This window comes from Mixophyes fleayi, chromosome 10 (genome assembly GCF_038048845.1).
Source record: "Mixophyes fleayi isolate aMixFle1 chromosome 10, aMixFle1.hap1, whole genome shotgun sequence".
Lineage (NCBI taxonomy): Eukaryota > Metazoa > Chordata > Amphibia > Anura > Limnodynastidae > Mixophyes > Mixophyes fleayi.
The window spans coordinates 5,692,831-5,708,685 of NC_134411.1; the positions used below are offsets into that span (position 1 = coordinate 5,692,831).

General features: G+C 41.6%; 1 protein-coding gene across 1 annotated transcript in view; it reads left to right on the plus strand.

Annotated features, from left to right (window-relative positions):
• Window positions 1–243: 243 nt before the first annotated feature.
• The window catches only part of LOC142103634 (solute carrier family 22 member 6-A-like), a 53,483-nt gene continuing 37,871 nt past the window's right edge, over window positions 244–15,855 (plus strand). Inside the window, exons 1-3 of the mRNA XM_075187737.1 lie at window positions 244–717; window positions 929–1,032; window positions 1,160–1,314. Of these exons, the coding sequence (XP_075043838.1) occupies window positions 334–717; window positions 929–1,032; window positions 1,160–1,314 (643 nt within the window). The 5' untranslated portion in view covers window positions 244–333. The remainder of the gene's footprint in view (window positions 718–928; window positions 1,033–1,159; window positions 1,315–15,855) is intronic.

Genomic DNA, 15,855 nt, shown 5'->3' on the forward strand with positions numbered 1-15,855 from the left:
ATTACATGGCGATTACAATCTAAAGGAAAATTGAGGATTATTAATGAAACTGCAGTGATTATCTAAGGTTTTTACAAGGGTTTTAAATACTCAAAGAATAAAGAACATAATTCTGAGCAAGAAGGGAGGGTTTTATTTTAATCCTGTTTAAGAATGCCTGTGGAAATATTGGCATGAGTACTCCACAAAACAGAGTATAAAACACAATTTTTCTATGGAACTTTATGTTGTGGAAAAGTTAATGTTGAATTTCAGTCTTCAGAGAAAAAAAATCTATGTATCTACAATAAGAATACAGTCTACTGCCTGAGAGGTCAAGTTGAGTTGTCAACCATGGCGTTTGCTGATTTGCTGGAGAAAACAGGTGGCATGGGACGGTTCCAGGTCATACATGTTATATTGCTATGCTTTCCGATATTACTGATGGCCAGCCACAACCTTCTACAAAACTTCAGTGCTGCAATTCCAAGTCACAAGTGCAAAATAAATGACAGTGAGATTTTGAATAGTAGCATTATCAGGGAGGGCTGGGTGAGGGTGTTCAGTCCACTGGATGAAAATGGGAGGCCTGAATCATGTCTGGAGCTTGTTGACGTACAGTGGAGAATGGTGGATTCCAACAGCACAATATACAATACTACAGATATGAAGACAAGACCCTGCATGAGTGGTTGGGACTATAGCAGCGATGAATATAGCTCAACCATAATCACTGAGGTAAGTGCTCCAAGACACAACAATTACTCATTCAGTCTAAATGTTCTAACAGTGAATGACTTAAGTTCTCCCACTAACAGTGACTCACATAGAGTAGATCAGAGCTACTAGACATGACCTAATACCATATCTATCAAGATCTAAGTCTATAACAGTAGACATAAAACACCCAGCATTTAATTAAATTAAATGCAGATGATCCCTTTTGCAGTGGGATCTGGTATGTGGAAAGAAAAATCGAAGACAGCTGGCTCAGTCTATATATATGGCAGGTGTATTGTTTGGAGCCATCATTCTTGGAGGTCTATCGGACAGGTGAGCAAAATGTTTTATTTTTTAACCCCTAATGCACTTTAAGTGAATTCACTGCCATTTATATGCTGTTGATGTTGCCCAGACTATGATTCAGACCATCATCATAAAGGTTCTTAAACTTTCCTAGGTATGGTCGAAGGGCATTGCTGATCTGGTCTTATTTACAAATGGCTATCAGTGGGACCTGTACAGCCTTTTCTCCGAACTACCTCTCCTACTGTGTGTTCCGCTTCCTTCTTGGAATGGCTCTGTCTGGAATTGGGCTGAATACTACAGCATTAAGTATGTAGAAGGGCAATATACCATGTCTATTTGTTATGTTGAAATGTACAGTATACCATAATGTGATCAGCACACGAGCGGTGTATGCTTGGAATTATGTGACTATAAGGGAAATACTTGTGAATATTTGCAATGCATCCTTTCATATTATTTGAATTGTATGTAAAGGGAATCACACATTGTGAACTAACAACCAATCAGACATTTGCTGTCAAGTGTTGTGGTGTAAAAAGTATCTGAAGACCTCAGGCCTGATCTATAAATGAGCGTAAATGCAGATATGTGCCTTATTTTGCGTATAATTGCACTGTGCATGCCCAGAACCGGAGTATAAGCCAGAGAATGCAGCCGCGTCCAATTTATTGTCGAGTGCAAAGGACCCTTACTATGGCCTACGATTTCAGGGGTGGAATGGGGAGGGGAATGGGCATATGCATGTAGTCAATGTGCGGTAAGGGCGCATCAAGCTCAAGTGCACACCGCAGCGTCTGATTCATACTTTGGGCATCTCAAAAGTACATGCTAGAGCAAGTGTCTACAATCAAGAGCAACTGTAAAAATGTATTTTATGTACAGTAGATACTAATAACATCCTAATAAATGTATTTTATGGGGGGGGTAACAAAAATGTTAAAAAATTTTTTTTTTTAATGTTTGACTATATTATTAACAGGTGACAATCATTGAATCATTTTATTTTCTGTGTGTTCTTTAGTGACTTGACCATATATCTATTGGCTGCATACTGCAGTCTATTGTCTGTTATAGCAGAGGGAACCTAGACCCGTATTTATTAACAGATGCATCTTCAAATCCGGTCCTTGCTGAATATGGACTTACGTGTACCCGATATATGTGCATTTAAAAAAAAACGCACAATACGTTCTTTTTGCGTTCCTTGATAAAATCAGGCCCCTCATATCTCATTCCTACTGTACTGCAAAGGATATACATAAAAGGGAAATCTAGACATATTTGGGAAAATAAGCATATATCAAAATTGATTGTAATATATCTACTTGTGTAGATATAGCTTGGCAGTGAGTAAAACTACTGTTAGTGTATTTTTGCAAGAATGTTTATGTACAGAGCTAAACAGTTAACCCTTAGTGCTCTGACTATTCTGTTAAATGTAAATATATTCTAGTATAAATTTTATTTCACATGGGCCAGATATCTTAAAGAAAACGGGGTATATTTACTAAACTGCGGGTTTGAAAATTGGAGATGTTGCCTATAGCTACAAATCAGATTCCAGTTATTATTTATTTAGTACATTCTACAAAATGACAGCTAGAATCTGATTGGTTACTATAGGCAACATCTTCACTTTTTCAAATCTGCAGTTTAGCAAATATACCCCAACATCTGCTTAAAGCAGAAATCCCCCAAAAATTAGGTGTGTTTTAATTTGCATAAATCACTGTGGCATGCTATAAGACGAATGTTGATATTGGCATTTTTCCCTGTTTTCCTTCAGGTGTTTATTAGTGATTTATAATGCTGAACAGTGTCATGTACTACCATGGCAACCACAGTTACATGGCACATGATATAGTGAGCAGAAAGGCTTTGGAATGTCTCTCTGAGTTCTGTCTTCTCTGTGTACTGTAAAATCATCCCCTTCTTCTTCCTCTCACTGAATTACATAACATGCTGAGAGCTGTGAGCCTGTGTATCTGTGTGACTGACACTCATACTGGATGCCCCTCTAGAGAGATTTTGAATAGAAGATAATGATTTGTAGAGGGTAAGTTAAGAAAAATGAAATTAGATGCATGCTTAAAGGATACTTAAAATAAACCTTCTATGCGTTGACAGTATATCGAACAAGGAACCCTCCCGCTACTTGAAGCTGAGGGTAATCTCAATAAATATGTCACAAGTCACAGGGACTGAAGGCCACTTGCTGACACTGACAAACCCCCCCCCTCTCTTCCAGAAGGCCTACCCTCCGAGGAAGCATTTTTTATGAAAACTGGTCAACAACTGTGGAGCATTGAGATCGTACGAGGCATGTGCGGGCCGTCGCCCAGGGCACAAGGCCAAGGGGGGAGCAGCAGCCGCCCGCCACCTGCCTCTGTACCTTCACACCATTAGTTCCGCAGTGAAATACATGTGCGTTCCACTGACAGGAAGTTCGGCATTTGGAACACAAACTTGCATTCCAAATGCCAAACTTCTGTTTCTGTTCCACTGCGGAACTTAAGGGCTGAAGAATCTCTCTCTCTCTCTCTCTCATAACCAAAGCTGCATGAAATTGATGACACATAATTGTTTCGTTAGTTCTCATGTTCCCTTTAGGATACATTGATTCACTTACTCCCTGACGTAACCATACATCTCAATAGGGGAGGTCTTGCAGAGCAGTAGGATTTCTTTTACTTTAATGGTGTCCTCAATTCCTCTGCAGGTCTCTATTTATCACAATCTGGAATTAAGATACACTTACTTTCCAACAAAGATGTGTTCAGTTTGCTTCTGTTTTGTGCTGAATATCCAGTGTCCCCTTTTGTGTGCAATATATAAGGTGGCATTGTGCTATTATAATTTATTTCTATAAAGTAACAATTTGTGGTAAGTAACAGTATTTTGTATGTACAGTAGATGTAGCAGTGGTACTTCTGATATACGTGGCTCCTTGCACATGATTCTGAGTATCACATATTGATAAACATTCTTGTTTTGTGTGGTAGAGCAGGCAAGCTGCACAATGGGTGATACTCAGAATAGCATGGAAGTAATATGACCATGAAAATGGACTCCTTTGTTTTCCTTATTAAAGGTGACAGATTGTGTATCCCTGGAATATATCTTGCATTTTACATCTGAAGCCGTTTTCAGAAAAATAGAGAAACATTTATGAAATAGATTATATCAGCTGTATATACTGTTAAAATTAAGTCTTTTTAAAATATATATATACTTTATAGATTATATTTTATTTTCTGTTTATAAAGCACCTACATGTTACACAGAGATGCACAATGAGGGAATCATGATACAAACAAGTAACATTCAGAGACAGAATGTTTCTTGTTGTGTCCAGTCGAGTTTACAATCTAAGGGCCTGATTCATTAAGGATATTAACTTGAGAAGCTACTTATTTCAGTCTCCTGGACAAAACCATGTTACAATGCAAGGGGTGCATATTAGGATTTTGTTTTCCACATAAGTTAAATACTGACTGTTTTGTCATGAAGCACACAAATACTTGATAGCTTATTTGTACACTGAAATTTAAAGTTGATATTTGTGTGCTACATGAAAAACAGTCAGTATTTAACTTATGTGCAAAGCAAAATCCTAATTTGCACTCCTTGCATTGTAACATGGTTTTGTCCAGGAGACTGAAATAAGAAGTTTCTCAAGTTAAGATCATACTTACCAACTTTCTTCAGCTCTCTTCCAGGAGCCTGCCGTTGGAGGTGGGCGTGAGGGGGCGGGGGCACCAAAAATCGCGTAATTTTTGGAACCACCCCCCTGTGATGTAATGACGCAAACGCGTCATTTGACAGCGGGGGTGGGCCCAAACGCCGCGATTCACCGGGACCTAATTCTGCCCACTTCACTAGGAAGTGGGCAGAATTCGGGAGATTGCCACACTCTCCCGGGAGTATGGGAGACTCTCGCAAAATGCTTCTGGACATTCCGGGAGAGTTGGCAATCAGGGCCGTCTTTCCCATAGGGCACAATGGGCAGGTGCCCGGGGGCCCTGCAGTCCAGGGGGGCCCGTCGGAGGAAGCCAAAAAAAAAAAACCTGGATAAAGAAAAAAAGAAAATACTTACCGTGCTGTCAGCTGGCGATCCGGCTCCCTCCCTGGTCTCCTCCTCCGTCACGCTTGCAGTGCATGTTGGGCGTGACATCATCACGCCCGCCCGACATCCATTGCGGAGCGCGACGAAGGAGGAGACCATGGAGGGAGCCGGATCGCCAGCTGACAGCACGGTAAGTATTTTCTTCTTTTCTTTTTCCAGGTTTTTTTTTTTTTGGCTTCCTCCGACAGGCCCATATATATAATCCTTTTTTTTAGTTTTGTTTATATAGGGGCCCTGGTGCACTGCTGTGCCCGGGGACCCAAGATGGTCTTAAGAGGGCTCTGTTGGCAAGTATGGTTAAGATCCTTAATGAATCAGGCCCTAAGTCAGCAAGTAGCCCTAAAAGGTTATGCTATGGTATCTATGATCCGATTTGATCCTGAGAAGTTGTTTGCTTTGAAAATTCAGGCACTGCATTGCGCATTCACATTTTATTTCTGTACAGGATGGGCTTATATATCTTGCTTATATATTTTGCTTTTACTAGCACTTTTTAGAAGAGTTTTTCTTTCTTTGAACTACTATGTCTGTGCTGGAATATCCAGTTGTCTAAGAGCTGCTGGAATTCATAAGTATAGTTATGTTTCTATTTATATTTTAATATGCATATACCATACTATTTTGCTAGACTTACAACCTTGTCTATCCTCTTGTAATGTAGTGCACACATGAGCATTTTCTCTCTCTCTCTCTCTCTCTCTCTCTCTCTCTCTCTCTCTCATTATAGACCCCTTTATGTTGTAAATTGACAGAATTCTTTCAGTAAAGTGATAGCTACACCCACTTGGCAAATGTCACTCCCACTTAGATGGGGGGCGCCGGTGCCCTGTCTCGCCCAGGGCACTAAAATGTCTCATTACGGCACTGCTCATACTCCCAGGACCTCTCCTCAGGACCGAAGCCTTTCAAGTGGACCAAATACTGGGAGCGTCCATGAAGCTTGCGAGTATCCAAGATATGACTTATTTAATACTTGTTACCAGATGCTGTGGGGATAGGATGAGGAGAAGATAGAAAATGGGAACATTTATTAAGAACTAGTGGTTTCAACAAGGAAATATGGAAAGTATTGTGTACTTTAAGATAGGGAGAGAGTTGAATTATGTAGATTATGGGATTAAGAACCTGAAGTATTGGAAAAGATTCAATGAATCGTGGAGCCAATTTCATTGAGGGTACCTGTAGCTTAAGGTTCCATGTGGAGAGCCACACCTTGTCCCCAACTTGCAGATCTTGTACATTTTCCAATGACGGTCTACTGCAAGTCTATACTGCTGAGAGGACTGTAAAAGCTTCTCTTTGGGTCTGCCCAGACTTTGCCAAAGTCGCGAATCATAGCATGAGCAGCAGGGACTGTCCCTGTCGGGGAGGAGGAAAAATCGGGAAGAATGGGCTGGGCACCACAAACAATAAAGAAGGGGGAGGAGCCAGAAGATATATGGGCATGGTTGTTATGAACAAACTCTGCCCAGGGAAGTAAGGTGCTTAAGTCAAGTTGGTTGTTATTGGAGAAACAGTGGAGAAATAATTCAAGATCTTGGTTAACCAGTTCCATCTGACAATTAGTCTGGGGGTGATAACCAGAGGAGAATTTCAATCCCATCCCCAGATCTTTACAGAAGGCCCTTCAGAAACGAAAAATGTATTGTTCTCCGTGATCAAATACGATCTTCTGCGGACACCCATGTAGACGAAAAATGTCTTTGATGAATACTTGAGCAAGTTTGGGAGCAGAGGGAAGACCTTTCAAAGGGACAAAATGAGCCATTTTTGAGAATCTGTCCACAGTTACCCAGATGGTATTAAAGCAGTTGCTGGGAGGTAGGTCTGTAATAAAATCCATGGCTATGCTTGCCCATTGACGATCAGGGAAAGGCAATGGCAAAGGTAACCCAGATGGAGGTTGTCTAGGTACTTTAATCTGGGCATAAGTAGCACATGCGGCAACAAATTCCTATACATCAGTGCGAACAGTAACAAGGAGACAGTAAGGAGAGAGTTTTCACAAAACCAGTGTGGGCTGCGAATGTCATGGTGTGAGTCCAAAGAATCTTGAGGTGGAGATGTGGTTCCAAATAGGAACAGCCGACAGGAGGGGTCTTAGATGAAGTCCTGGTGAGAGCAACAATACTGGAAGGTTCAAATATGTGAGGAGGCTCAGAGGTAGGAATAAGTTCAGACTCGACAAATGACTGGGATAGGACATCTGCCCGGGAATTCTGAGCACCCGAACGGTAAGTCCATTTCAGGTCAAAGCAAACAAAAATTATGACCACTTGGCTTTCAAACACTGAGCTTCCCGAATGTAGACAAGATTTTTATGGTCGGTGTAAACCATAACTGGATGGCAAGCTCCTTCTAAAAAATGATGGCACTCTTCTAGTGGATATTTAATGGCCAGCAGTTCTTTGTCACTAATCCCATAATTATGTTCAGAGGTGGAGATTCAAAAGACAGCCCCTACTCCGACTGAGGAGGCTTCACTCTCCAGGAGAAAAGGTTTCTCTTGATTGGGCTGGGTCAGGACTTGGGCAGAAACGAAGGCCTCCTTCAAGGTGGCAAATGCAGCGATGGCCTCAGGGGTCCACTTTCTAGGATTGGCTGACATCTGGTAATGGGAGCAATCAAGGTGGAAAAATGCTTGATAAATTGCCTGTAGTATTAGATGGCAGCCCCACAAACTAAAATATCTCGGGATCTATCTCACTCGCTCCTACGATCAACTGTACGCAGCAAACTTCCCCTCTTTGTTCTCAGCCATTAAGACTGACCTTTAAAAGTGGGACAAACTCATTATCTCCTGGACGGGCAGAATAAACTCCCTTAAAATGAACATCCTCCCTCGTCTTTTACACCTGTTTCAGACCTTACCCCTTAAAGTCCCCGCTAACTCCTTTAAACTCCCCCAACAAATGGCTACTAAATTCTTTTGGTCAGCTAGGAAGCCCAGGATTCGTATGCAGACTCTCCATAAATCAATTCAGGAGGGGGGCCTGGGAGTTCCCCATTTTCTTAAATATTATCGCGCTACCCATCTCGCCCAGTGTGTTCTCCTTCACTCTCCTCCGGGACAGAGAGTTTGGGTCGATATTGAAGCTGATACTACCTTCCCCTCCTTGCTTTCTTTGGCTGAAACCACAACATCGGCCTCCTCCCTCACGCCTCCCCCCTCCACTAGCATTCTCACTTGCTTCCTGGACTCATTCAGTCTCCTCATATAATTTAGCTCCTAACTCATGGCGAATGACGCCACTTTGGAACAACCCCGCCTTCCCTCCTGGACTTCGACCGATTCAATTCCCTTACTGGACGCAATGTGACATCAACTTCCTCTCTGACATCACTCCGCTACAAATCTTTCCCTCTTTTGCTGATATTCAAACGCGCTTTCATATCCCTTCGTCCTGCTTCTTTCAATACCTACAACTTTGACATTTATATAACTCTATCCAACGTACAGTCACTGATATACACCTAACTTCTCCCTTGGTCTCGTTCTGTTATCTCCGTTCCTCTTCTCAGGGCTTGATTTCCATGTTCTATTGCCTTATGGTAAAATACAATTGCCCCCCTAAGGATTCTCACGAGCTTAAATGGGAGGAGGACATGGGAGAGTCGCTCCCACCCGAGAAATGGGTTAAGATTCACCTGAACCTCTCAAAGACTTCTATTTGCATTAAGATAAGCGAAAATAGTCGCAAGATCTTCTATTGTTGGTACTTGGTGCCTCACCGTCTTCACATGATTTATCCAAGCTCCTCTCTGTTATGCTGGTGCCAGTGTGGTCGGGAGGGCACCCTGTCTCATATATGGTGGCATTGTCCAAAACTACTTTCTTTCTGGAAGTCAGTCCATCAGCTAATCTCCAGTATCACTCGATTTCTCTCCCTCCATCTCTTCCGTATTCCTTACTCCCGCGCTCTATTCCCAAGATATCAAAATCAACTCAGAAACTTATCACACATATACTTAGTGCTGCTAGATGCCAAATTGTCCTTCTTTGGAAAAACCCTACCCCTCCCTCCCTGCCCTCTGTGATCAATCGCACTTGGCAAGTCTATCATATGGAGTATATGACTAGCATTCTCTGCCGCACTCCTGTTCAATTCGATAAGGTCTGGAGTCCTTGGACTGAGTTTCATGGAGCCTCCCCTCCTCTTGCATTTTAAGGCCTCTGAACCCTAACTACCAATCTAGAGCCTCGTTATGGTTCACCATATTCTCCTTACTTTTCTCCCTATCGCTTTGGCTAGTGATTTCCCCTATCCCTCTTATCCCTACTCTTTCCTTTCTCTTCTCTCTTACACCAACTCTTCCTAAATTTTCTTTTGTATTTTCATATTAATAACAATACGCTGTTTATATTACGTGAAAACTTCACTACAATTCTGTTTTACCTGTATTGCCTGTTTCCCTCATTGTCTGCATTGTAAAACTCAATAAACTATCTTTTTTAAAAAAAAAAAAAAAAAAAAAATTGCCTGTAGTAATTGGCAAAGCCAATAAAACGTTGCACAGCTTTCAAGCCGGAAAATTGAGGCCAGTTGAGAATGGCAGAAATTTTCTCCTGATCCATCTGGAGACCTGAGCCAGAAACAATATACCCCAAGAATGAGATTAGAGAAACTTCAAAAACACATTTTTCAAGCTTGCAAAACAACTGGTTAGCACAGAGATGGGATAGAACCGCCTTCACATGGGACCAGTGGGAGATAAGGTCAGGAGAGAAAATCACAATGTTATACAGATACACTACCACCGTACCATAGAGCAGGTCACGGAAGATTTCGTTAATGAAGGGCTAGAACACCACAGGAGCACTACAAAACCCGAAGTGCATCACTAAGTACACGTAGTGTCCATCACGGGTACTGAAGGCAGTTTTACACTCATCCCCTCCCAGATTCGGATAAGATTGTAGGCTCCCTGTAATTCCAGTTTGGAGAAGATTTTGGAGCCTCTAATCTGGTCAAATAGCTCAGAGATGAGAGGAAGAGGGTACCTGTTTTTAAGGGTTATAGCGTTCAACTGCCGATAGTCAATACAAGGACGTAACGTCCCGTCCTTTTTTTTCACAAAAAAGAAGCCAGCATCTGCAGGAGACGAAGACTTCCCCATGAATCCTCTTTGGAGGTTTTCAGCAATATATTGGGACATTGCTGTGATGTGGGTGCCCCTATGAACGCCAATCCTCAAAATCTAGGGGTTGTCATATTGTTCCTGAATCTCCTGATGTTCACCTTTTCCAGGAGGGGACAGAAGATGTTGAACCCTGCATGAAGCTCTGGCAGATCCCAGGGTAAAATGACCCGTTAGCTTTGTGAAAAGGGGGGGTCTGAAAACCCTTTCCCCTAAGGGAAGTTTTGGTCTCGGGTCAGGAATAGAGGGGCCCTTCTTCTTTTGAGGAGGGCCTGCCGTTTGCACCCTATTTTTACACTTTTTTTCTATCTAATTGTTTGGGCACTTTTGGGTTTCGAGAGCACCAATGTTTGTGTACGTGTGTGTGGTAGGGAATATAGAATGTAAGCTTCCATAGGACAGGGACTGATGGGAATGATTACATATTCTCTGTACAACACTGCATAATGTTATTGGCACTATATAAATAAACATTAATAATGATAATAATAATTGAATTCTCAAATGCATTTGCTAAATTAGTATCTTACTGATGGCTAAGCATATTTTGTGTGTCTAGGTCGAAAAAATGTAACTCCATTTGAGTTGCTTATAAGGCCACTTCTGTCGGGTGTTTATTCTGACAAGAAAATTGGGGCTGCAATTGCACATTACATCTCACAGTGCAAATGGACCTGTTGGTGGTGCCTGCATGAATAGACTGCTGCAAGCTTCACATATTAGTCAATATTTTAATCAATATTTTCCTGAAGATTAGATTTTAATATTATAATGTACTGTATTCTTAAATGAAATGTTTATAAAATATTGCACTCATGAGTCAAACAGATATTGCATTTTTGTTTCTTTATTGTTTTATTTAAGTATGAAAACCACCCACATGAAGGCTCTATAACTGTTAGTATTAGATATAGAACAAGTGACAATAACAACAGAAACAAAGACAAACACGGAAAAGGGTGCTCTCAGCTGAATGACCTTAATTGTTTCTTAAAATTCACCACACAGCTGCTAGATACCTTTATTTCTCATATTTATGAACTTGCTCGCAACCTGGTCATTGCCACAAGATTGGTGCCACATATGCTTTCCAACAATGTTTAAAAAGGGAACAAAATTGGAACCAGTAAATTATAGAGCCAACAAAACTTATGAGAATAAGTCCAGTAGTTCTGGTATATTAGTTTGGCAGGTATTATTATTAATATGCCATATGTTATTCATCTGTATAAATGCTCTAATTTTATGTTTACTCCACTGAATGTATGTATTATCGGTACCGGCTAAGGAGAACCCAGGAATAGAGTGTTATGATAGACAGCAGCGTGGGGTCCAGGCCAGAATCGGTGCCGGCAGCAGACAACATAGCCGGAGAACAAACCATGGTCAGGGGTCACAGGCACGGGTTCAGAATCCAGGGACAGGCGTAAGATCAGGGTTACTAGCAAAGGTTCAGAATCCAGGTTCAGGTAATAGATCAGGGTCAGAAGCATAGGTTCAGAGTCCAGGAACAGGAAAGGGTCATACACGGGTAATCAATCTTAGGTTGAAACACCAACACAGGTACAAAGTAGCAGGCAGCAGAACTGAAACAGGACGCTATAACCGGCAGTGAGGCTTAGTCCTCACTGCCCTAAATACTACTGCTAGCCAATCAGAGCCTAGCTCTGAAATTACTCACAGCCTTTGCCTAATACACCAACTAGATAATTAGCCTACAAGCTGTACATATCAAGAGGCTACTTAATCAGCCCACAGGCTGAGCTATTGTCTGCGCATGCGCCCAGCTATTTGTGGCGCCCAGAGCGCCTAGACACAGTTTTCGGTGTCCGGCCATTGCCCTGGCAACGGTCGGGCCGAATTTCCCTTGCTATGACGACCGGAACGCTAGAGGGAGCAGAAGCTGAGTCGCGGCGGTGCCCGTAGCCGCCGCAGCTCGTGACAGGAATCTATTGGTTTATTTCTACGATTTAGGAGTTGGTTGCCTTCTTTGTTATTAACGAGATCCTCCTGTCACTCACTGGATTGTTAGTTCCTCTAGTTATAGACATGGGTCTCTCGCTCACTTGCCGGCGCCTGTCTTACGCCGCTGCCATCCGCCATCTTGACCAGAGGTTTGCGCATGTGCAGACCTACAGACTGTTAAAACCTTGTTCCTATCCTCATTGGATAATTAATTACTCCTCACTACTTAAGACACCTGTTGCCCTATTACCTTTGCCTGTTCTTGGTCCTCATTCTGTTGAGATACCAAGGAGTTTCCTGTTCCTGCCTATGGTACCTGTTTGCTGTGGACGCTACCTGCACCTGGACAAGTCTCTACTCCACACAAGTGGTAATACATGCCAGCCGCAGACCGTTCCACGCTACCTAGTATTTTACCTGCACCTGGACAAGTCTTCATTCCACATCAGTGGTAATACCTGCCAGCCGCAGACCGCTCCATGTTACCTCGTATCTTACCTGCTCCTGGACAAGTCTTCATTCCACATCAGTGGTAATACCTGCCAGCTGCAGACCACTCCATGTTACCTCGTATCTTACCTGCTCCTGGACAAGTCTTCATTCCACATCAGTGGTAATAACTGCCAGCCACAGACCGCACCATGTTACCTCATACCTTACCTGCTCCTGGACAAGTCTTCACTCCACATAAGTGGTAATACCTGTCAGTCGCAGATTGCTCCACGCTACTTGTATCTTGCCTGCTTCTGGACAAGTCTTCACTTCACATCGGTGGTAATACCTGCCAGCCGCATACTGCTTCAGGCTACCTTGTATTCTACCTGCCCCTGACAAGCCTTCACTTCATGCTAGTGGTAATACCTGCCAGGTGCAGCTTACTCTAATTACTTCGTATGTTTCCTATTTTCGGGACTGAGTTCTATTGTGCCTTTGTAGTATAGCTGCGAGTCGCTGACTCTTCTACTACTGTATGATTGACTACTCGCATAGACTTTCTTCAGTTGTCAAGCATCTGCCTGTTTTATGCTAACTGCGTGCTAAGCACTTTGGAACTCTCTCCTCCTATTATTACTCCTCATTATTCTGCCGAGTTACTATTGTTTCTACTGCTCAGAGACTATATATATATATATATATATATATATATATATCATTGACATTCCTTTTTTCCATTCAGTTTAAGTAGTGCCGTGTATCTATTGTACTTAGCTGTACCGTATATTCACCATACTCCCCAGGGGGCCGTGACCTGCACAATGGAATCCGCCTAAAAACGATACTTCCTTGCGGGAGTTCCTGGAGAAGACCAGCCACTGTGTTAGAGTCCACGCCTCTGGTGAGTAAGGCTACATCTGGTGAATTCTGGGTAAAACTCCTAGTGCCCGTGACACCTCCCTTTTGGGACCAGATTAACATCATGTTTTGTTGTTAAGAATCACCATGACAACAGACTGCATAGCTTTATTAGCAGCACACATAAAACTACAGGAACAATCCGTATTGATGTGAATTGGCTGGCTGGAATCACATGTCTGCCGGCTCGGGATCATATGATCACCAGCTGGGCATTTAAACAGCTCTTGTTAATGATTTGAGACTAATTTCCTCTTATGAAACCACCTTATATGACGGAGAAACGCGTCAGTTATATTTTATATGATTGGAGTTTGATTTGCTGGGACACTGTATATCTATGAAAATACCTATTATCAGGGCCGCCATCAGGGGGGTACGGGGGGTACTGTTGTACCGGGCCCGGTACAACAGTGCAACACATACTTACCTGGGGGCCTGCTGTCTTCCAGTCCGCTGGTCTCCGCTACTCTGTCTTCAGCCTGGCTGTCACCGTGACAGCCAGGCACCAGAATGCGATCGCAGGGGTGGAGGAATCATTCCCCTGCGATCATGTGATCTCCCTGTACTGGGCCCCATGATTTCTGAAGGCGGCCCTGCCTATTATGATAACCCAGGGTTGAACCTCTATTGATAAATCAGAGTCACCTTAATGATTTGGACTGATTCTGGAATAATCCTTAAATATCTCTCTGGACACCAAAGTTGGTATCAAGTTGGATAAGTACCTTTGCATATACAATCTCTTGGCCTGAACCGTTTTGCTGCGGTCTATGCGTATGCTAATGAGCTTTTTACGAAGTTTGCACATTTTCTCTTGGAACAGCAAAGGGGAGTTTTTAATAGAACTGTATCGTTGATAGATCTGGTGACCATAGTTGACCATATAATTAAGAGGTCTATAAACTCTTAAAAGTTTTTGCGTGAGATCTTCAACAGGCCTTTGCATTAAGTTTTGAATTTCGGAAATTATTGCTGTTTTGGACAACTATTTTATCATTTGTCAGATCTTATATCATCATAATCATCATAATTTATTTGTATAGCACCAGCAGATTCCGTAGCATTTTACAATTGGGAACAAACAGTAATAAAACAATACTGTGTAATACATACATACATAGAGTAAGAAGGCCATGCTCGCAAACTTACAATCTATGGTATATACAGGGACCTATACTACTATTTATACTTTTAATCTCTTTGGTATGTAATAAAATTATAGTTTGGAAACAGAGCTCTCTCTAACTATTTTTCTTTTGCCAGTAAATTATAGGCCTGTGAACATAACTATCTTTCATGTGTAAATTATTTGAAGGAATTTTGATGGAGGAGATACTAAAATATATTGTGGAAAATAATTTGATAACACAGTGTGAACACAATTTGCACTAAGAACCAATCAGGCCTGACAAATATGATTACTTTTTAAGGTTTCAAATTTTAAAATGGATCTTGGTAGTGCAAGGATTTTTTTCCTCCTTTGAGGCTTTTTTTTCATCAAGATAAATTAAAGAGCGCTGTGAAACTGCTTATTGTAACCAATGACCCGATCTCTTTCAAAACATGTAATTCAAATACAAACAGAAATTCATGATAACATTTATTCCAAAAAATAATAAACAGTAAAACTTCAATTGACTGCAAAGAAAGAGGACAATAACCCTAATATAGGGTGAAGGAATAAACTCTACTATAGCCCAATAAATTGACTACATAATAATATACATGAGAATATTTATGCAGCAGAAATAAACACTAAAAATGCCTGGGCATATATTACAAAAAAGCACATGTAGAAACGAAAAAATAAAAATAAAAAATAAAAATGTAATTAATCCACAAATCAGTGATTGCAAATGATCCAGCAGTAAAATAATCACTCCTCTGAAGATCATTCAGAAGTTCAATTTTAGGGAGAAATATCCCAATCAAATGTATATGAACTCCAAAAAATGTCCACGTTATCTCAGAGAGGAGAACGGGTAAGTATAGGCAGAGTATTTCTAGCGTGGTAAATATCTAAATACCTTCTTGTGATAGATGTTACACCATCCATCACCAGGAAAAAAATTAGTTCAAATCTCTTACCGGCATGAAGACCCTCCGGAGGGATTACGAAGACTTCAGCTAGTCTGACTGCATGAATGCAGTCATCCCGTGGGAACTGTAAAAGTTAGTGCTCCCACTCATGCTGATTATATCCGGTATGATTGATTTCCACAAGCCTGGAGGTTCCGGAGTTGCAATAATGAATTCCACTT